The 24,137-nt window shown below is 37.6% G+C and overlaps 1 protein-coding gene across 1 annotated transcript in view; it reads right to left on the bottom strand.

The window, feature by feature from the left end:
- The window catches only part of LOC124218702 (matrix metalloproteinase-2-like), a 164,057-nt gene extending 154,775 nt beyond the window's left edge, over window positions 1–9,282 (bottom strand). Inside the window, exons 1-3 of the mRNA XM_046625396.2 lie at window positions 8,567–9,282; window positions 4,844–4,953; window positions 4,213–4,713 (exon numbers count right to left, since the gene is read on the bottom strand). Of these exons, the coding sequence (XP_046481352.1) occupies window positions 4,213–4,308 (96 nt within the window). The 5' untranslated portion in view covers window positions 4,309–4,713; window positions 4,844–4,953; window positions 8,567–9,282. The remainder of the gene's footprint in view (window positions 1–4,212; window positions 4,714–4,843; window positions 4,954–8,566) is intronic.
- Window positions 9,283–24,137: the final 14,855 nt, after the last annotated feature.

The following is a 24,137-nucleotide window of genomic DNA, read 5'->3' as shown; positions in this document are numbered from 1 at the left end:
CGAATTAGTTGTAAACGTCGAATAATGGCGAATTGACGAAACAAACTTCATCGACTTATTGCACAGGGAAAAAAAAATTTACAAAGTCAAATTTATTTGTGATATTGACGTAAACCGACGAATGTATCTTTTTTTGTAAAAAATCGTTGCAATTACAAAATTTCCAAAATACTGTTTCTCGAAACTCGATAAACCGCGTGTTTGTTAAACAAGAGTTTACAAATTCGTTTCTCCTTTAGTTGTTCTGAAATTATAAAATGCGGTGAGGTTTTTTTCCTCGATACGAGGAATAAAAACCGCATCCGTACAAGATGCAGCAGGAAATTTCCACACTTATAACTCATACGTTGTAACGTGTAAGCCAGCTTTTTTCCGTGATCCGTATTTCAAGAATGAAGATAAAGAAACTTGGACATTTTCCAATTCTGGCAAAATTTCACTTCAAGCAACGATTCAATTTTTCTCCACTTTCGTAGTGAGAAAATTAAATCGCTAGGTTTGTAATAACATATAAATTTGCAAACAGTTTAAACAAGTATTGACGATATTTTTTTTGCTAGGGTTGAAAAAACCGGTTTAGATATTTCTTCTTTCTTTTCTATTATCACATATATATTCAGCCATTATACATATGTATTATTTTTTACATTGCTCAAAGATTTGTAAAAAACTAAACAAAAAAAAAAAAAAAACTCGATACTTCTGAGACAAAAAATTTACGTATGAAATGTTAAACGCCACATTTTTTACCCATAATCCTTGTACAATTTACCGTAAAAATTCCCCAAGCATTTTCCACCGTGAATAATTCTCTGACATTTCCAGGTTTTCCAGAATTTCTGCAACATTTACGATCCCCCCCCCCCTCCCTCCATATGCATTAATTTTATCTCACGCATTAGACTTTGCCACACATACGACGATTAAACAAGTCGTGTGGGAATTTCGGCATAAACGTGCGTTGCGCTTAAAAAAAAAAAAAATAAATAAATAAAAAAAAGAACGATGTTTCAACAATATTTTCACCACCTAACTAAATGATGAAAATCGTACCGCAGTTTTTTCATCTAGCCAGTCTGAAAAACATTGTTCCCCACCCGATTCCACCGCGTCACAATGGAAGTGAAACGAACCCTCTCTTATCCGGTATGTAAATAAATTCTCACTACCCTTACGGCATACCCTATATATTGTATATGTACATATATATACGTATACATACAGGGTAAATATAACGAAAAGATTCGTCCAATTTTATACTCTACTCCGGAATCAAACTAGATCGAAACTGGCGTCGTATAAACTTTTACGTTGCCCGTCAACTTTTAATACTAATATATACGTACGCCTGTCAGCAATCTAATTCTGCTGCCTTGCCATTTCCGTTTTTTACGCGCATGAAAATCGTCAAGTAAAATCCACCGACCCGAATAATCGCGTACTTATACAGTCGTACATATACAATAAAATCCTATACGTAGGGATGGATCCCCGATCTATCAATCAAAACGAGACATTCGATTCCAACATATGATATAATCAATGTTATAATGTTGTTATAATGTTTTAAAATATATAAGATTTTATTACGATAATGCAGCTCGGTAAGTTCGTTGCGATTACTGTGATTCTTTGTTTCTGCGAAATGGTTCGTTGACATTTGGGTTGGAAAAAAGTTTGTCAGCGTCAAAGAATCGCTAATTACTTCTACGAATACGGCATCACAGATAATTTCATCAAGTTAAAGAGAGTTTTTACTAATTCTATGAAAATATCTATACACAATATCGTATGTCTGGCGCCACTGTATCAAATAATTCGATAAAAGGTTTGTTTGTTTTTTTTTTTTTTTTCATACAAACAATACAAATTATTATTATACTACGTTTAAAAATCATCGAATCGAATTTATGCAACGAGGAATTCGTGAAACACTTTAGTATTTAAAATCCCTTATCTAATAAATATTAATTACACACCGATGTGAATTTTGTAAATCTGTCAAAAGAAAACAAAAAGTGTCCTGTCGAAGTTTCGATACCCAGAATGCACCGCGGTTGCATCGGCTCTCCGTCTTATAATCGGAAGAAAGTTTCGCGTCAACGGAAGAAAAACAATTTCCCGATTATCAGGGTATGTATAAACTTTCAGCAGCCGCAGCTCTGGCAAGGTAGATTGAAAAGAGAAATTGTACAATCCCCCAAACTCTGCCCGGGGGGGGCAGAGGAAAAATAAAAAAAGAAAAGGAAAAAAGATGAAAAAGAAGTTCTCGGCAAGAGCAATCCGTATCCCTTATCTGAGAGACGGTCGGGATAAACGGGAATGTCTGAGCGACGCCAGAGTACTAATTACCGAATTTAACCTTCCGCGAATTATCCGGCTGCAGCTGGGGGTCAGCGTCGATGGGAAAAAGGGGAAAACGAGGATGGAACGGGAACAGGGATGAGGGACGTGCCGGCTTCGGGAGCCTGGAAACCTAATTCGACTCCAGGGTTATTAATCAAGATTAATTAATTGCGTGGCTGGTTACGATCCGCGGTTAGGTTAGGTCAACGATGTCGGTTGTAAGAAAACCTCGCGGATTTTGAAATTTTTACAGCGATTTTATTGCGGTAATGTTTTCAAAATATTAAGAAATTTTCCGTTACTATGATTGACTGTATTGCAAAGATTCCTACAACGATTTCTCTGATACGTCAATCATTGGAATAACGTTACTAACTTTGGTCTGATTATTCTTTACATTGAGAAAAATTTTATCTCTTGTAGTAACCAGAAAAATTCAGTAAAACAGGTATCGTTGAAAAAACTGTTTGAATATCGTTGGAATTACGAAAAACGAGGTACGCGTAAACATTTTGGCAATTGTAACGCCAAATCTAATTTTTTACGAGCGTTAAATTTTCCCAACAGTTGCAAGAAAATATAGCAACAGTGATCGTGCTGAGAAAGAATAGCAACGGATACCAGACTTTCCGGTAACGGCTGGAAAACTAATTTTCACTTCGTACCTGGAACTGTATTTTTCGATTGTGGTAAAAAATGAAAATAGTTGAGGACCGAGCGGTAACCGGAACCAAAAATTTCTCTCAGTGTAAGGGTTGCCTTATGTAATACTACTATACCGATTCAACGCAACGATATTTTTTTAACACATTTTTTTCTTTCACGCAGGTCAAATAAACGTCGAATTTCGTCACGGTTCCAATTTTTTTCATTAAAATATCGCGATACTTTCCAAATTTTTGAAATATTGTATATTCTATGCATAATTACGTGAGGTTCGAGTCAGTAGTTAATCATCTGCATGCTTAGAGGGAAAAAATAGTCATTTTGTAAATTTAGTATTCGGTATATCGAATTTAATGATGCAAAACATATACACGCGAAATTTCGTGCAAACCCTATCAACGTCTAAACCGCACCATTCTCGATGTTGTTTCAAAATTTTTTTCTACAGTTGTCTCAACTTTGAAACATTACCCTGAATTTTATCAGATTTTTTATTCATTTGCTCAATTACTTACGAATATTGAGAGTTTTTTCAAATTCCCAAAAAATTCCAAACCTTCTACTTTTCGCTTAGAATTTTCACTTACATTTCTAGACCGGTTTCATTACGAAATTTATAAAAAAAAATTGAACGTGTCAAAAATATAAACCAAAATCCCAGCATAACGGAACCAGTCTAGAAATGTTCCAAGTCAAAACCTATTCGTAATTTTGATTTTTTACAACAATTTCGTCCAATAATTTCTGAATCATTACTATCTAAATGATGTAAGGAAATATCGATCTCTTTCACTCCATCATATTGAAACGTTGAGCAAATTTCGTTCAACATATTAATTATTATTTTCACCTTCATCCCCAAATATTCCCAATAAACAAAAATCCTAATAGTCACGCATATCAATCGTTAATCATTCCAAGCGTATAATATTCCTACGTAAACCTTGAAAACGAACAAATTCCCGTATTTCACCTGCATTTGTATAACAACGGAACCACAAATTTAACAAATCGAAACGTGTCCACAATAATAACAAAAACACTGTGCAACGAATTTTCATCAAAAATTAATCACGTTTATAGCTTTTGTTTTAGTATAGAAAACAAAATTGATACGAAAAAATGTTGTAAAAAAAAAAAAAAAAAAAAAAAAAACCAAACAGTCGACTACAAATTGAAATGAAATCGAGTAAAACTCACCACATTCCCATCGGCGTAAAGCGTTTGATGAGGAGCTCCAGCGGCCTGCAGGATAACGTAGAACAAGGCGATCACAAGTTTAACGTAAAGAGACATTTTCACTTTATTTCACGTATCTCTCCGTGACGAGGAAACGACGATCAACGCTTTCGAATACCAAAAGGAGATGAGAAACGTCGATGAGCCGCGAATCGTAAGACGAAGTAAGAATTAAAGTTTCGAAACAGTAATAATAATAGTAATAATAATAATAATAATAACAACAATTACTATTACAATCGAAAAGGAACGACGCGAACTTTGCAATCACTTTCGATCGGCACACTGAACACGAATAAACTGTATTTTATCACTAATATCGAGGATTCGTTTATCACGTGAAAACTGTCGCATAATTTTCAGCCCTCTAAGCAAAGTGCACGATATCACGTATACAATGATAACAACGATAATAATTATAACGATAATTCGTAAATAAAGTAAAGAAACACGACACGTAAACTGTGGGAAAGATTTAAAAAAAAAAAAAAAAAGAAAAGAAAGTAATAAAAACAAAAACTTGAATTAAATTATCGCGTTTTCCGGATTATAGATTTTTAATTACACTCTTAGGTTGATAAATTTATTTTACAAGAAATCCGGAACCACCACACCCACGGGTTGTCGTCACCTCGTCGACGACACAGTTCCAACTGACCGACGTTCACGGTTCTCGATGCGGTCTCGGCGTGAAATGTCCCACTGTAAAGTAAGGAGAAAAAAAAGTGGTGAGAGATAAAAAAAAAAAAAAAAAGGAGAGAGATTCGTAAGAAAATTACGATGTAAAAGATACCGGGGACAAGATAAGACGGGATGGAAGAATTGGCTGCGCGCAAATCTGCTTGTAAAAAAAATATCTCACGTATTATTGCAATTATATTTTTCAATTCACTCGCTTCTTGGGCTTCTCCCTCTCTCTCTCTCTCTTCCTCTCTCTCTCTCTCTCTCTCTCTCATCGTCAACGAAGATTGTCTTTAGATAATAACAGTGAAGTGTAAAGGACTTTCCACGTTGTATTCTGAACAAGTATACCTCTTGCGTACCGTGACGATTAGTCATTTTTATTTACCGTATTAGGAATAAACGCTGCGGAATTATTTTCTAACGCGGATTGAGTGAGTAGATTGAGACGTGGCGGTTACGAATGTCGATCATTATTTGATGGGCGCGTTCGCCGAGAAAAAAGTATATTTACCGTTAACAAACTTATGTTCGTAGCAAATATTATTCGCGACAAATTATGAACGATAAAAATTTGTTAATAGTTGACAAGTCACATTTGACTCGACTAAAATTTGATTACAATAACAAAACATTTATTTCACCGTGTACAAACATAATAGGATTGTTAATGGTAAATAAATATTTTTTTCAGCGATAAACGCACCGAGTTCAGTTCCCACGTATAATAAATAACAATCGGTTATTTTACGAACATTTTCTACCGAAACCTCCTGCATTTGCTCCTAAAAAAAATTTGAAACCGTCTTTCTGTCGTTACGCATAGAAAAAAAATGTTGAAAACTGTGATTTTCGATGAATTGAAAAAAAGGTATAAAATAATCTCGACGATTGTTCAAAAATTTGTACATATCGGGGAGATATAAAATTAATCGAATAGCATAGCTTGCGCATTTTGTGTTTTCGATTAGGTACGAATAAAAATGGTCTACTGATCACCTGAGAAAAAAAATACCATAATAAAAACGGTATAAAATGAAATAATTTCTCGAACGATTCGATATCTCAATCAATCACGTAGGTATAAAATAACGTTAATAAAATTAATTTCGTTAGTTTTGAAATTCGTGAACTCGTCAATTTTTCCCCGTATACCCGTATATTGTATGTATTGTAACACAAGTCAAGGGGTGTCGAGGGTGTTTTAATTGAATTCAACCCAATCGCGTCATCATCGAAACTTTCCGAAGCTTTGTTCCCAACGTTTTTGTTCCCAACACTTTGTTTCGCGAAACTGGAAGCCGGATTCAGAAAAGAGAGATTGATTTTCACGTTGGTCCGCCGTTTTTCCTTGGCGATGTAATAACCGTGGAAAATAAAAAAAAAAAATAAAATACTGGCACGGCGGTGAGAGCAGGTTAAAAAAAAAAAAAAAAAACACGGAAAACGAGAAAGAGTGAATAAAAACCAAGAGAGAGAGAGAGAGAGAGAGAGAGAGAGAGGGATAAAGGAGATAAACAAACAGACGAATGCACGGAGAAAAAAGACGAAGAAAAAACAGAGATAGAAGAGAAAAAAAAAAAAGGGCAGATTAGTCAAACCCGAGAGCCTCGAGATTAGGGAAGTTTCAACTATACTTCAGAACGGTCGTTAAAGAAACACGCCGCCCGTTTATCTCTCGGCTAGCTTTTCTCCTCTGCACGATTCTGCTTCTGCTTCTGCCGGGGTGTAACCACGTTACTGCAGAAATTAAGAGCCGAACTCTTGTTACTTGGACAAATTGATTCCTGACGCATAAAAACCGAGTGTCAAGCCGTTTTTCCTCCCCCCTTGAAACATTCCCGAGTCAGATTTCTCTGCTAGTTTACAATTTTTGTCGGGATTTCTTCTCTTTTTTTCAAGCTACGACCATGGCTCGAAAAATTGCCGGATTCTTATTGACCGGTGTTTGAGTATAAATGATGCACGAAATATCCGTGTGCACTGAAAATTAATTCAATACCTAGTAGAAATAAATAAGGTGCTTTTAAAGTGGAATTACACATGTTGCATATATCATTACTTGTAATAATTACCAAATGAATTTGCTCAGGTTGAGAATTAATCGAATGACATGATTTTATAGCGATTGAAACGGTGTACGAGAGAAACCCACAATATTTAGTAACAAGTCTGGTATTTTCGCTATTGATCTCGGAAAAAAGTCAATTTTTACATGTTTTCAAATTCAAAATTTTTGATATTTTCAAATTCAGCATGGAAAACTTGACGTGGATTTTTGAGAGCGTGACCCGTATTCTAGATCCGATCTAGATTTTGCGTTCGGCACGCGCAGGTTTGAAAAATTCAAATTTCCGATGGAGAATATCGTTACGTATTTTTTTTTCGACAGGAAAAAATTGAAGAATCTAATATTCTTCCGACGTTGAAATTTTCGCGTTGCTTTGACAATTAATCGATTGAAAATGCTTCGCTGAAATACTGTTCGAAAAATTAGGACCACTCTTTTCATCTGGAAGGACACGCATGAAAAAATGTCCGATTCAATCAGGAACGATATCGAATGAAAGCCATTTATATTGTACTTATATCTATACGTGTACGGTAACAAAGCCGATTAAAGATGAATGGGTCGTACAGTCCGATTCAGAAATTACAAACGGAGGAAACTCCGTTCAAAAAATATCCAACAATGTTAATATTCGAAGCAACGACGAATACCCCGAATGTATTGAAATGAATTTCAGCGAATTCAAATAACGCAAAAATTAACGTGCAAACAATTTGAGAAAAGAGTATTCGGCATTAGAAAGTTGGAAATAATTAAGCTTTGGCGTTGCTAATCCGTGTCTCGTGTCTTTTTGGTTTACGTTATTTGCAGCGTAGAGAGGTTCGAAAATTGACTTGAAAGAATTTCACAGCAATTTATCTCCAGAGTGGATAAAGATATATGTTAATAAGTGATATTGTTCGAACGGTTTTTTACAGTTGTCCCAAATTTTGATCTATACTGTTAGACTTTTCTTTTTTGGCATCGTAACGCAAGGAGAAGAAAAACTTGACCCTTCGATCACACACTTATAGATACGTATTGTTGATCTATTATTCATCAGATTTGCACACTAGTGCGAAATTTTGCATGTCCGGTAAAAATTGGCACTAATTTAAATTTTTTATTAAAATAGATCGTGTTTTTCACAGTGACGGGTAATAATTTGATGTGAGGAATGAGATTTAGGACAATCGAAACGAAAAATCAAAAATTAAAAACCGAATCATAACAACGACAGTTATGTCAAATCTTTTTCAAAGACAGAATATTCCGAATCGAATAGCGGGAACGAAATTTAAAACGTGTGAAAAAAACGTGAAAATTGAAAAACCCAAATTGTAACGACGACAACCGTGTCAAGTGTTTTTCAAAGTTGTTACGAACGACATTGGAAAGCAGAAGAAACGAAAAACGAACAAAACCCGAGTACACGATCGATTGCTTCGAAGTTGATTTCAGCGTATCGGGAAGAAGCGCAGTCAAAATAGCGTTCGCCGGATGCGGGAGGGTCGAAGGGTCGAAGGGTCGAAGGGTCGAAGGTTCGGCGTCGAGTCGGCCGAAAGGCAACGTCGTCACGAGTACCTGCATGCCGTTGTTCTTCTCTCTCGGAATAGATCGCGATCCCCGCGGAGGATGGCTCGTCGGTGGGCGTGCGTAGCATCTGGTTCTCGCGACAACTGCAGCAGCAAGACCAACGCCACAAACAGGAGCAACAACAGTGGCTCTCGAATCGTCCGTCAACGAAGCGACGAGTGTTTACGGAGTCGCGGCGCGTCGAACAAAGCCTCGGAGTTTCCGGCGGCGTTTCCTCTTCGCTGGTCTCCTCTTCTCTTTCTTCTTCTTCTTCTACTTCCACGTCTTTATCTCCTCTCCCTTCGATCACTCGGACCGATGCTCGGATTTCTCTCGCGGCCGTTTTCGAATCCCCGTCATAATTCCTCAGCCGCATTCCCGCCGTTCGTTAATCCGCCCTCCAACATCGGTTGTGTTTCTGTAAACCCATCCGTCCTTTCGCGTCCAGTTACGCAACTCGCGTACCGTGTATCAGTTTGACGAAAATCGACGGTCACGTGCCGATCCTCCGCTGTTTTTAGCCTGTGATATTAAAGCGCGCGAAATTCAAATTCAAATATCGAACGCTAGTCCCGCCTAATAGCGATTCCTCGCGCACGCGCTCACGCTCGGCTTTTATTTTCGCTCGGTTGTTTCGCAAAGCGGCGGCAACCGCGACGACTCGGCCGTTGGATCCGACAATATTCACCCGGCTTTATTACGTCGAGCACGGCGTCGAAAGCTACGTGCGTTCGGAACGCCGCGTGCCGAGCGACTGCCGTTCGGCGTCTTCCCTTTCCTTTCTCCGGCGGAATATCTCCTCGCACTCTCCCTCGCACTTTAGACCCCCTGGCCTATCCTAGGACGATGAATCAAGCGGCGACCCGCCCGGACCGGGACGCGCTTTTTGGGATCACGGGCGGGAGGGTGGGAGGATTGCGAATATAGAATGATCAAAAAATAGAAGAGCCGCGATGTCGAATTTTCAACGAAGCGAGAGCTTGATTTATGGAATTTGAAAATGCGGAGGTCAAGGTACGGAAAGGCTGGAATGTAGAATAGTCGGAAATCGCATCGACAATGTGGAATCTATTCGTTTATTTATTTATCAAACGAAAACGATTTACATAACATTTACAGAATCATCAAGTAAACCCTACAGAGGTAATCGATGTTCCCTGTTCGTGGCTTGGTGCGGAAACTTGACAACAAACTAGCGATACAAAACTCTGGAATTGGGATTAAATAAAATATTACATACTTTTGCGATAAGTTAACATCGAAAACTATTTTTCTATCTCTTTAATGCCAACTGTTGGTGTGTTAAAATTGCCGAATATAAACGTACAAGTTTTCTCAATTTTCATAAACCGCAAGCCGATTTCATTCGCGGACGAATTTCCTACAAACAGAGTCTGACAACGATTTCTTTCGCTGTTTGCAGTTGACGAAAAAACAAAGAATCAAATCAACGTTAAGTGCGCATCGGAATGTCACAGGTTACGAACGATAAACTTATAACGCTTTGTTGGGAAAGTCACACCATGTACAATGTTATCGAAAATCCATTTCGAATGATTTACGTTTACATTATACGAAGAAACTTACAATTAGTCGAGTAGTGAGAAAAGCAGAGCGCTATTTATTCATCCGTCAGCTAATTTCGATCGCCTATTTAACCGAATTCAAAATAATCTTGTGATTCTTCAAACGCTTCGGATAATCGTTACGCAGAGAACGTTGCATGACTCAAAAAATTTAGCTAAACCTTTGCTCGATAATTCATTAAACTTCTGTAATTCTCAAACGAAAACTGGACAATTTTCGATGACAATCGAATACAAGTCCGTGAAATAATATTCAGTCTCGAGAGTTCGTCATTTTCCAATTTTTCACACCTCGCCAAGTTTCGCTTTACACTCCTCAGAGCCTTTCCATCAGACTTTACGATCAAAGCTTGATCGATCGTAATTTCACGTACGTCAAACAGGGAGAATTCATCCCTGAAAATTTCCTAGTGCAACCTCGTTGCTCTCGATCCGATCAGACAATCTGCCTGCAGCGAGTGCGGACCTAATCATGGAAGATCGGATTCAATCGACTTCGCCGTACCAGCGACGATGAATTAAAGACCTCACGACTCTGCTGCAACGGCTCTCTAAATAAACGGGCCGATATCTTTTCTAGAGCTACAGTCGAGCCGGAGGCCCGGGTTTTTACGAGGATTTTTTCCCCCCTTGTTTTTCGGAGAGTCCACGAGCCGCGTCGGGACGTAAATTTTTCACTTCCCAGATTATACTTTGATCCCGTTGGTGCTTTCGGATCATATAACGCTCCGCGTATGAGCGTCAATGTATCGCGCAGCTCGACAGATTTAATGCACTCTGAGATCATCGATGAGTCAACGTTGACGATAAGGAAGAGAGGGGAAAAAACATAGTATATTGTGTAAGGAGAATGGAAACTCGGTCTTTTCGGGCCGGGCGTAAGTTTGTGATTTGAGTCGCAGGGGAAGTCGAAGAACGAATATTGCAAATACGCTAGGCGAAAAGAACGTCGCCACCTTATTGTTGCGCATGATTCTTTATACAACAAGAGCATGTCGCGCGATTTTTTCACCAAGAACGAAACTGAGGTTAGGATTGCGTAATGTCATTTTTTTACGCGACAGCGCATGCGCGCAGTGCGGAAAAGACCACTTTCAACTCTTCGCGGCACGGTGTCTCACAAATATGAGACACCTTTTTTTAAATCGGTTATTCGAAACTTACATTCAATTTTTTAGACATCGCTGTCATTTCTTTTTTGTTGCATGATTAAAGTTCTAAAATGTCATTGTTGATGTTTTAAGATGGATTACGATGGTTCCGCGAATATAGTCGGCGCTTTAAATAAACAAAGTGTTGAGAATGTCTATTTTTACAGAACAAATATCATTGAGGGAAGGTTATGGGGACTAGAAAAGTGGAACTCGGTAATATTGGGTTTTTCGGGATTGCTAAAAACAGATCTGACCTCAAAAATATCAAAATTCGAGATGGCAGATCCAATATGGCGGGCTAAAAATGAAGAAATTGATCCGATTCGCTTGAAATTTTTCACACGGGGATTTTCGGGGGCGCTGAAACCGAATTTTCGAGCAATTTCGATCACTTTCACATTTTCGGTCGTGGAAAAAACGCGTAAAATATACTCGCCTTGGATAAGATGCATTTTATAACAGAGCGCACGCAACGAGCACCGATTTATAATGTCTAGAAATATCGAACCACGGAGCAACTGACTGAATGAACGGGAGAATTTTTCGTATTTGAATAACGAGAAGCTCGTGCTTTGCCAATTCTTGACTGCTATTCTCTCGTCGTCCGATTACGTGTGTAACACAGCCTGCAGATGTTGGAAAAACAAAGAGAAAAGAAGAGAAAAGTAGGTAAATAAAAAAAAGGAAAGAAAGTGAAGACAGAAAAAATATCCCCTATTTGAAAACATCCCAATTTCAATTCCAATTCCAATTCGATTACTTCTTCTTCTTCTTCTTCTTTTTCTTCTTCTAGTTACGCCGTTTTTCTCATTTTCCTCATTCCGTTTGCTTTCTTTTTCCGCACATTATATAATCTTCTCCCTGTTTTAGCTGACTTCCGAGTCGGTAATCCGAGCCATTATTTTAATTGACGTCCTAAACTCCAGCTGCACATCGCCCAGCATTACACGGGTATAAGGTATCCTGTACGAAGTACGTATATCAGCAGGTATTCTGCAGAATGCTCGTGTCATACAACTCTCCGTATAAAATTGTAGGCATTTTGTTTAACGTGTGTAAATATAACGCCTGCTGTACACAGAAGCGGATAGATAGCGTGGGACCGAAGCACATTGACATCGGCGCAAACCGCGCGTTCCTTGCTAATCAAATACGCGCGTATGATCGACCGACGATGGATCACCCTCGATATTTATCGGTCCTGCAAACAGACTACGCGAGGAGTTTACGATATCGCGTGTCTGATGGTAGAAGGTAACGCGTTCGCCAAAAAGTTGAATTTAATTTACTGCAAAAGCGCTCTAAACGCGTATCTGCACTAGATTTAACCGAAAAAAATTAATAAAGGTATAAAGGGCCTTAAATATTTTATGGATTCGCCCATTCAGCAACGAAATATATTTTTATTCATCACATTTGTAAATGTTATGAGGTCACAAACGCCGGTTTTTACCGATCAAATTTTTTTTTTTTTTTTCTTGCCAACGTTTCAAGTACTTTCGAAACGTAAAGATTCGTCGATTTCGGGAAGAATGTTTCAAGTTTTTGACTTTTTCACACAATAATATCGAAGGTAAGGGTGTAAGGTCGTATAAAGGCACATGAGACCTTACGCCGTCAGTGAAGGTGATTATTTTTCATAAAGTTCACGATGAGAGGGCATAACCGATAGTATTTACGACCTTTCACCGTTAATTGATCCATTTTTTAATTTCAACATTATCGAATCTACCCTCAAGTTTTTCGTGTTAATACAAAGGGGAAAAAATACGCCTTTTTATCTTCACGCGTGGTAAAAGGTCGTATAATGACGCATAAGTCAGGCACACGCATCTATGCGTACGCAAGGAAATATCTTCACGGGTTTCGATTGACTCGATACGTCTCTTTTGAAGTGGTCAAAATTGGAAACAGAATTTTGAAGGACGAAGAAAACGAGGTCGCTAACCACGGAGCAAAATGTCAAATTACAATCTAATCTAAGAGAGGGATGTAAGAACTTTGGAGCGATGGAATTTTCAGGAGATTAAAGAGTGGGGGATGAAAATATCCCGAAAAAGACGAAGCGTGAACATGGAGAAAATATTCGATTGTTACAGTTGATGGGAAAATTTTTATAAATTGGGTATAGATATCTTTTTCAAATAACAAGAAAAAGTGGAGTAAAAGTGAGTGACGACAGCGCAAAATGTTTACGCGTACCTCGTTTTTCGTAATTCCAACAATATTCAAACAGTTTTTTTAACGATACCCGTTTTACTGAATATTTCTAGTTGCTGTGACAAATGAAATTTTTTTCAGTATACATGTATACATACATACGGAGATAAAGTCTGTTGCGGAAATCTAGACAAAAGTATAATACAACCAGAGTGTGTGGTTGTAGGATGGGTTGGTCCAAGATACGCGAGTTTCCTATGTACGTATATACGTGTAATGCACGTGCCAGCGTATGTCCTACTTACGCAACTTGGTCTAATGTAACGTGTTAACGATATTACTGAACACATAAGCGAAACACAAAAGCGAGAAGTTCGTTTGCAGCTCTGAACGTCAACTGTAATATTTGGTGAACGTCGAAAGGCCGAAAGATTTTCTTCCGAATCAGAATTTCGAAAACTCAAACGAATCGAGGCGAAAATCTTTTGACAATTACACAGCATTTGATCGAATCCAAAGTCATTTGACGAATCGGTTGATTTAAAATCATCGGATATTTCAATCGGAACAATTAAGTAGTTGACAAATATTACATTTCGATAATAGAATAACACTGTAAAAAAATATTCTATCACGGACTTATAACAAAACATGATTCACTGTCTATTCAACACTATCGCTGTTCACGTAACATTATCTGGTTTCAAATTTTCGGATTGACTTTCAAAAATTGTTCTTTATAAATCCACACAGGCTAATTTTCATACGAAACTTTTTACAGTGTATATCTTGGCACCCTGTATAAACATATTATGTATAATTAAAGACAAAATTCAATTAGTACGAAGAAGAAGGAAAGTCATGAATCTCGTACACCTCGATATTCTCTGGTTAAATAATCTCCAGCGGTGGGAACAATAATAACAACAATAATGATGAAAAATTCAAGGCGATCCGCGCTTCTTTAAGAAAAGCACGAAGAAGCTCGCAGCAAGACGCGGAAGGGTGAAAGGATCAGGAATTGGGATTTCGGGCGGGCGTTATTTGGGCGTAAATCAATCCCGAAGGAGGGAAAAACGGAGTCCCGTACAAGGGTTTCCATCGGGGTTTTCCCCCAGGAGCAGTTCGGCCGTCGGGCCGACGAGTCCAACCGATTCTTTATAATCGAAGTCGGGTAGGAAATTCGAAAAAGCTTGAATCGGCGCGTTTTACCGGAGCTTTTTTGTCCGGTGTTTGTTGTTTATTTGTGATTGTTTTTTTTTTTTATTTTGCTTTTGCGTTTCCTCGTTCACCTCTCTTCTCCCACCACGTTTTATTCTTCCGTTCGGCCGGACTCGTTCGGAGAGGCGCGGCCGTCGATGATGGCGCTATTCAAACGCATGGCGAGAACGAATGCTCGATAAGCCGGTGCATGGTGCATTGACCAGCCGTTTCCCTCCGCGATAAGAGTCTTTCGCCTCGCCTCTGATACCGCCCGACACAAACGCGTTGCCCATCCTGCTTCAGACCGGCGGGCGTAGGCGGGACTCGTACGATGTCGACACGTACACGCAACGAGAAACGATTTCTTCAATGAGCGCTTACGAGTTTTTTCAAAATATTTCACCGTCGAAGAACGAGGGATCGAAAAATGGCAGGGTTCTAACTAGGGTTCGGAAAAATATGTAAACAGGACGTTTTTTATTCAAATCATTTTCATTCCTTATTTGGATTTTCTGCATAAAGTATAAGGCGTGACGTTTGAAGCATTAAGAAAATGCAGTTTCTATTTACCATATTTTAATTTTTTAACCCTGTATTACTTATACGTATACATATTGTGTTATATTGAATGGGTATTTATTCGGGATCTAGTTTTAATAGTGTCGGATTTTCAAACTCCAGGGAATGAAAATATAGAATGATGAAAAAATTGACGCGCTGTAATATCAAACAAATGAAAATTTTTTCGTGCAAGCTATTGGATCGTCGAGTAGAAACGTTGAACTGATTCCGGGTTAAGAATGGCCAAGAACGATATCGTGATGGATGGAAAACTTAATTTATAACATTCAAAAATTTTGAAAGTCAGTCGAAGTATGGAGGAGCAAAAGAATACGAAGGTCAGAACATGGAATTCGGAATTGTAGAATCGTCAGAATTAATCTCGATCGTATAGAATTGTATACAAATTTTCAATTTTGTCGTTATCTGTTTTGATATTTCTACATTTTGTCACTTCGTACTTCGATTTTCTATACTTACAATTTTCTATACCTCATCTTTCCACACTTCGAAATTTAATGAATCAAATTTTCGCATCTATGATAATTCGATATTCTGGCCCTTCTATCAATCGATATTTCTAGTTTCTTACCCCTACACTTTTCAAACTCCACGCGATAATCTGTTTCAGTGAATTTCAACGCGTAGAAAAGTATTTGCGGAGCCAAAATTACGTGTCCACAGAATCTTTGGAACGAATATCAATTACACGGCTAACTAAAACAGTTTGAATTTTTATAACACTGTTCCTTTGTACATTTTATCTTTTCTATAAAATATAAACTATCATGTTTTTGATCATTCAATTTAGTGTATATACCTATACATAGATCTTTGTATTTTATAATCTTTTTACATTTTTACCACCGCATTATATTTATTGGTGAAAGAAAAGTTAGTATTTTTCATTTACCCTGCGACGGTATCTCGCTGTTTATACAATATACGTACACATTAAGTGAGTCAGATTTTCGCAAACTATTTTTAGTACCTCAATGATAACCTTACGTTCTCACTTCTTTTCAATCCGTTCAAAGAGGATGCTATAAAGTCGATCTTTACCGACCGAGTAAAATTGCAACAACTATTTCTATCATCGGACACTGCGTAAGCTATAACTATAAAAAAAAGTATATATAAAAACTAATTCAATAATCGCAGGACCAGATTTTCCGTAATTTCGGTACCTTAAAATGATCCCATCTTTTTTTTGTTCTCTTCTCTACAGCCTGCAAAATAAGCAACATTTAACGCGGTCGGTAAAAACTGTCCACAACAGCAGCGTCCTCTTAATATGTAATTTTAAATCCCGAGAAGTCCAGTTTTAACCAGGCCAATTAGATTCAACTTGCATACTGTCGGCGTTCGTCATTCCGTATTCAATATACCCAATTTGTTGTAACCTTATCAAGCGTAGAAATGAAAATGACGTTATATGTTCCGAAAGCATGCTTTGAACAGAATTTCCCCGACACACGGAGGACCCGTTCGACTTTCTCCGCTTTACTCGGACTGTTGTTTGCTTGTAATTTATTTATCGCAGAATATTATCTCCCGGGGGATCGTCGAGCACAATGAAAACTCGATGACTAGGGACCGAGGCGGGTCGAGTAGAATGAACGATTACGCGCCGCTGGTATGATTATGCCCGTGTAACGAACCGGGATGGAAGTATGTATCAAATGATTCAGAGACGCTGCGTTCATCAGTCGTGACGCGCCGGAAGTTACTGATTGTTTCGAGGGGTGGTGACCGCAATTACTTACTCTTACAGCGGTATCTAGGGTCAACCGCCTTTTTTCTCAATTAGCCTAAATTAATACCGTGCAACCAATTCGCCGGTATCGCAGCAACGAATTACTCCTCGATTCATCATCGCCTCTTGCGTGGAGCTGACGTAAAACAATAACCAATAATAGCTGATCGATTCGTCGTCCCCCTCCACCGCTTAATAAAAATAAACAACATTTAAACAGTTTCCTACTTACCGACCGGTCAACGACACCGACTCGACAGATAAGAAATCGCCTCCTCCTTACCGACCGAACTCCGCGCACACCGAGCTTGCGGGAACTTTCGACGTAGCGTTATTCGTCGATCTTTTTTGTCTGACCGATACGAGCAGCTACTACTGCCGGTCAAAAAAACTTCCAATAAACGTAGGATGGTGCATCGATGACCCGCCAAGTTTGAATCAGAAATAGATTGGCACAGAAGTAAAATAGAATACGGATAAAAAACTAGTTCAACGAATTGTGTGATTTCTATTTATCACTCTGCCTTTTTTTTTCCCTCAATTTTGTTCCACTTTCGCTTTACATATTCCGTCAATTGCCTCGCGTTCATCGAACATTGAAAGGATGTATTTAAACACCGACTCCCTGCGGTGTACTGCAAAGTCAAGGCTCGATTCCGTAAAAATAATAGTGATAACCGTAATAGTAATCATAATCAGAATAACAGTAACAATAATAACAAAAATAATAATAATAATAATAATAATACACAAGGAACCGCCAAGACGCTGTTCGCGGCATATTCGACGCAAGGCAAAGCCGCGGCTTGCGGCAAACTTGGACAAAGAGAACCTGATTTTCGCACACCTGGTAGTCCGGGAGTTAACGACAGAAATTTCCGGGTCATTTCCACAAGCTTCATTTTTTTTGTATGAGTTATGTTTGTAACGTATAATAATAATCTGAACGTCTGCCGGCGCACCCCCGCGACAGGGGGTTACAGGAGGGTTACAATTGCAGCAAAAAATCGACAAAAAAAATTTATAGCCGCATACGCGAAACTGATTTTACGTACCAGTTGAAACATAAGAAGCTTAGAAATTATCGTCTGCCACCTAAATTCCGCAACAAAATTCGTCTGCCACCCACGCAAGTAAGCGCAAAAAAAATAGTAAAAAAATTTATGCCCGCAAGGATGAAAATGATTGAAATGCTTCTTTTTATATCAGCAAACACAAAAATAATAGTCTGCCACTAATAAGATACCGCGAAGATCGTCTGCCAAGCGTATGAAGTTGCGTTCGGCATGCAGCGCGCGAGCACCGCGGCCGAGATCGCGGCTACGACGCTGTATCTTTATCGGCCTGAAAGACGATCGTTATTATAAATTTGAAATTATAAAATTGAACGGCTATCATAAAGTTGTTTTTTTTTTATGTTATATGTATACAAATGTTTGTTCAGTGAATTAATTTAAAGTCTGGTAGAGACCTTTCAGTTTAAAAATTAAAAATATGTTGATTTGATAAAATGCTTTAAGATAAAAATTAGATATTACTGTTTTACAATGACATTCGGAGATAATTATTTATTGATTTTTATTTTATTATGTACAAGAATCTATATTTATTATGTACACGTATAATGATGCTGATCTTGTTTAACAGCCGTAATTTTATAACCATTCATCCATATCACATTGGTCGATAGAATCATCCGTTTCATCCAATATTATATCGGAATCCTCAATATCAGAGTTATTGATTTCAGGATCGTCTTCTTCATCTGACTGACCTTGGTCTTGCTCTGTATTCGTTTCTTTATCTGTAAATATAATAATTTATTAATGGCTATATAATTATTTTTATATAAATTTTTATGTTTTTGTATAATACCTTGATTTTCTTCAGAGTTGATTGCTATATCATCGATGGATTTCGGCAATTGATCTCCTTCGAACCATTCGAAACCAAGTTTATCTTCTGATTCTTGCCAACCATAATCAGTGGGTAAAAATTCCATCGACAATTCTTTGCGTTGGTCTGGAAGATTTTGTCGCCCTCATTTATTTTATAATTTTTCATAAAAATAGCTACACGAGCTTCATTGACGTCAGCTATCTTTTTTAACCCATACATACGGCATACAAATTCTTCGATAACTGTATAAACTGCTGATAAGTCGCCAGTGTTCAAATCACTGATACTTTCAAAGGCAGCTATGTACCTATCACAGTTCCTTAACATAGTAAATGGGCGATTTTTACCTTTTCGGTAAAAAAAATGAAGCTTGCGGAAATGGTGCAATGAAATCTGTCGTTAACTCCCGGACTATATGTATAGGGTAACATTTGATAACGTTTCTATGAATGGCCTACCCCTGTTTTAGAATTAGCTAATGCTTGAATGGCCCCTTTGTCCGCGATTGCTTCAAGAGATTCTGAATCGATCTCACGGTTCACCTTTGAATCACGCCGGCGCGCCGCACCGATCAGCGATCTATCGCGCATTCAACCCATAGTCCGGGAGTTAACGACAGATTTCATTGCACCATTTCCGCAAGCTTCATTTTTTTTACCGAAAAGCTAAAAATCGCCCATTTACTATGTTAAGGAACTGTGATAGGTACATAGCTGCCTTTGAAAGTATCAGTGATTTGAACACTGGCGACTTATCAGCAGTTTATACAGTTATCGAAGAATTTGTATGCCGTATGTATGGGTTAAAAAAGATAGCTGACGTCAATGAAGCTCGTGTAGCTATTTTTATAAAAAATTATAAAATAAATGTGGGCGACAAAATCTTCCAGACCAACGCAAAGAATTGTCGATGGAATTTTTTGCAGTATTACCACCTTGTAAAGCTGAGCTGCAAAAGCAATTGAAACGAACCGCATATATTGCACATCTTTGGAGGCATGCTTATCTCCCGCAACCGACGGAATTTTTACCCACTGATTATGGTTGGCAAGAATCAGAAGATAAACTTGGTTTCGAATGGTTCGAAGGAGATCAATTGCCGAAATCCATCGATGATACAGCAATCAACTCTGAAGAAAATCAAGGTATTATACAAAAACATAAAAATTTATATAAAAATAATTATATAGCCATTGATAAATTATTATATTTACAGATAAAGAAACGAATACAGAGCAAGACCAAGGTCAGTCAGATGAAGAAGACGATTCTGAAATCAATAACTCTGATATTGAGGATTCCGATATAATATTGGATGAAACGGATGATTCTATCGACCAATGTGATATGGATGAATGGTTATAAAATTACGGCTGTTAAACAAGATCAGCATCATTATACGTGTACATAATAAATATAGATTCTTGTACATAATAAAATAAAAATCAATAAATAATTATCTCCGAATGTCATCGTAAAACAGTAATATCTAATTTTTATCTTAAAGCATTTTATCAAATCAACATATTTTTAATTTTTAAACTGAAAGGTCTCTACCAGACTTTAAATTAATTCACTGAACAAACATTTGTATACATATAACATAAGAAAAAAACAACTTTATGATAGCCGTTCAATTTTATAATTTCAAATTTATAATAACGATCGTCTTTCAGGCCGATAAAGATACAGCGTCGTAGCCGCGATCTCGGCCGCGGTGCTCGCGCGCTGCATGCCGAACGCAACTTCGTACGCTTGGCAGACTATTATTTTTGTGTTTGCTGATATAAAAAGAAGCATTTCAATCAATTTCATCCTTGCGGGCATAAATTTTTTTACTATTTTTTTTGCGCTTACTTGCGTGGGTGGCAGACGAATTTTGTTGCGGAATTTAGGTGGCAGACGATAATTTCTAAGCTTCTTATGTTTCAACTGGTACGTAAAATCAGTTTCGCGTATGCGGCTATAAATTTTTTTTGTCGATTTTTTGCTGCAATTGTAACCCTCCTGTAACCCCCTGTCGCGGGGGTGCGCCGGCAGACGTTCAGATTATTATTATAAGTTACAAACATAACTCATACAAAAAAAATGAAGCTTGCGGAAATGACCCGGAAATTTCTGTCGTTAACTCCCGGACTAATAGTAGTTTAGGCATTCCAGGCAAACGTCGGCTAACATAGGAAATTCGAAGTGCGTGCTCGAAGCCGACGAGACGCCCGATTGAGAATGATAAAAAATTTTCCTTAAAAGGAGGTGTTAACAATGCACGATTCGCTAAGTAATAACATCTTAGCAGATATAACGTTTATCGCATGCGTTCAAGAAGAAAGACGATGCACGATGTATTTAATACTCAAGGAATAATTAATCCTCGTTTTACTGAACATCTTGGTGTGTATTGGTAATAAACCATAATTAATATTTAATAAAGTAGGAATAAATTGATCAGGATGTGACTATAAATGGCATTTCTGCCGTTACCAGGCATCGAATCGATTTGCCGATAAACTTTTGAAAAAGCGTTAGCTAACGTTGAATAACGGTGGTGGGCAAAACAACCAAACCTTACGAATCGTTAGCACTAGGGGTGGGATGCAACAAGTTGCAAAAAATGCGTTAGCCAATACTTGAATGGCTCCAAAGAAACTATTACTTGCAACGGTTCGAGAGTTGTGCAGTAAAAGGTGAAAAATTTGCTACTTTGTACCGTATATGCAGTTTTCCGCAAACCCACGACATTCGGCCGCGGTTTTTTTTTCCGATGCTCGAACCTGCGGATAGCGATTAACACATTGAGCTGCATGCGCGTAGCGAAGACGGTTCGATCGGATGCTGGAAGTTGGTAATCAACGGGTCGTCAACCCTGCAGCTGCACCTTCTTGGCGTTAGAAATCGCATCGAGTCGTTTATTTCTGTACGTTTATTTTAGAACCGAACAAATATTTGAAACTGTGGAATTTCAATGGCATTGCCCATCGGCGGACAAGGTTGAGTCGAGAACGGTCATTGCCGTTACTTCGAAGGACGCCGATTGAACAGAAGTTGCCAAATATACGTGCACGTAACGTACGTATAAGCTGCTGCTGCGGCGCGGGATCGATAAATCGTTCTCAAGTTCTGAAACTCTGTCTACTTAATAAACGACGATCTACATTTGAGTAAAGACGGTGTTTTACGTTACGGTGACGAGACGTATTACCAGTTTCAAGTATGTACGAAATGGGGCCAAGTCAATAAAAATTATAAAAATTGTTTTTACTTTAATTTTAAGCACCTGTGTCAAGTTTGAAAGTAATTGCGTAAATCATACCGGAGCTACTTTACTTTTCATTTATTGTGATTTTATTTTAAGGATCAATGTAAAATCACGAAAAATTTAAGGTAAAATAACTCCGGTATGGTTGAAATAATCACTTGCAAATTTTACACAGGGATTTAAAGTAAAATCGAGAGCAATTTATATCATTTTCATTTATTTAACACGATTTCGATCCGCACGCCTCTACATCCGTAAACACTGATCGGTTTTCAGTAATGTGAAATTTCATTACAAGTGTGAATTAGAAATATACAATAAGATATAAATGTATCATTTATCCGCAATTGTTAGCATGGAGAATAGGGCGAGGTAAAAATATTTGTCCATCGTTCATTGTTATAGTATTTTTTCGTTGTCTGGCTATCTGCTTTTGTTAGCGTGTTTATTACTCATTAATTATTTCATTGGTAGAAATGATAATATTCTTGGCTTTCGATATCATCAACGTATTTTCGTTCTTCAATGTGCCTATGAGATTAAAGAGTACAGGATGAAATTTTTATGAATTTCTCACACCATTATAATGAGAAAAGGATGTTGAAGCAATCCGGACAGATACACTCAGAGAAAATTGTGGTTGTCGTTACCATAAAAAATAGTCTGCTCAGGGGACAATACGAATTTATAGTTAACAGAACTTGTTGCATTATGTTGTTCCGAACTATGAACTTATCGTTACATCTGACAAAAGTTGTATGGTTAACGGTACAATAATGAAGACCTGACCATGTTTAAACATTAGTGCGATAAACGTGATAAACTTATCGTTACTCGATTTATAACTTGGAAATTCAATACAGAAATTGAAGATTGCAGTTTGTTAACTTTTACTATACGAGTTGAGTAGCTTCATCGTAAATGTGTAGTAAAACTGGAATGAAAAAAAATAGATGAGGAACTCGTAGATAATTCATCTCAATGATTTTTCGTGAGCGCAGACACCATTTTGACAACTTCCAAGTACCGTAAATGAAATTTCCAAATATACCTGATACATTTACCGCACAATTAAGTAAATTCAAAATACCCTTTTGCGTGTTTCCAACAAAGTTAAGCAAAATGACAAAATTATAACGCACATTTATTGAGAATGCTTGGTAATTCACTTTATAACACGAAATTTGTAATTCAACTACACTTTTGTGTTGTAAATGTGTCGTAGATTTTCAAATATTTTCAACAGTTTATGTTTAGTTGTTGAAACTATGTTCGTAGGATCTTGTCTGAATAATTACTGTATTAGCGTTAACCATATTTAAGTCGAGTCAAACTATGTACGGTGCATTGAACTCTGACAAAAGTTGCAGGAATCATCTCGGGTGGTATAAATACTTATCCGTAAATAGTTTATTATAAATTAGTTAATTGAACCGTACTCTATACTATCGAAGACTACAGAACAGAGCTCACCGCACTATACGAATATAATCCTGATGAACATCCGTGTATGGTGAACATTATAACAAAAAATATAGTTAATTATACGATTATTATAGTCCCTTTGACGTTCTTGGATCAACTAGAAGTGTGTGGTAAAATTAACATTGTGTTTATAGTGCGCCAAACGATAATTTAAGTAAATTCTACTATAAAAATTATCTTCCCGACTATAATATTTTAACTGTACAGATTTTTAACTGCACGCGCAAATTTTTATCTCAGTGTTATCGAGGAAAGAAAAAATACCAACAAGAGATAAAAACTGCGTCCGTCCGGGCGGTGAATTGTGAAATTGAACGTAATGAAAAAACTTTAATGTAAAATGACAATACTCAAAGCCGGTAATATGCGTAAATATTTAATAACTTTTACCTATATTTGTGCAAAGCCTGTGACGGCTCGCAAGTCATTGCTTTTTTTACTCTGTCATTTTCAGTTATTCTGTATTCAATAAATAATGTCCCAGACTGGCGAACGAATCGTATATTTTTACATTTCCTACT

The sequence above is a fragment of the Neodiprion pinetum genome, chromosome 5, assembly GCF_021155775.2.
Source record: "Neodiprion pinetum isolate iyNeoPine1 chromosome 5, iyNeoPine1.2, whole genome shotgun sequence".
In the NCBI taxonomy this organism is placed as follows: domain Eukaryota; kingdom Metazoa; phylum Arthropoda; class Insecta; order Hymenoptera; family Diprionidae; genus Neodiprion; species Neodiprion pinetum.
Note: the sequence above shows the minus strand (reverse complement) of the source record. Positions and strands in the feature narration are given on the sequence as shown.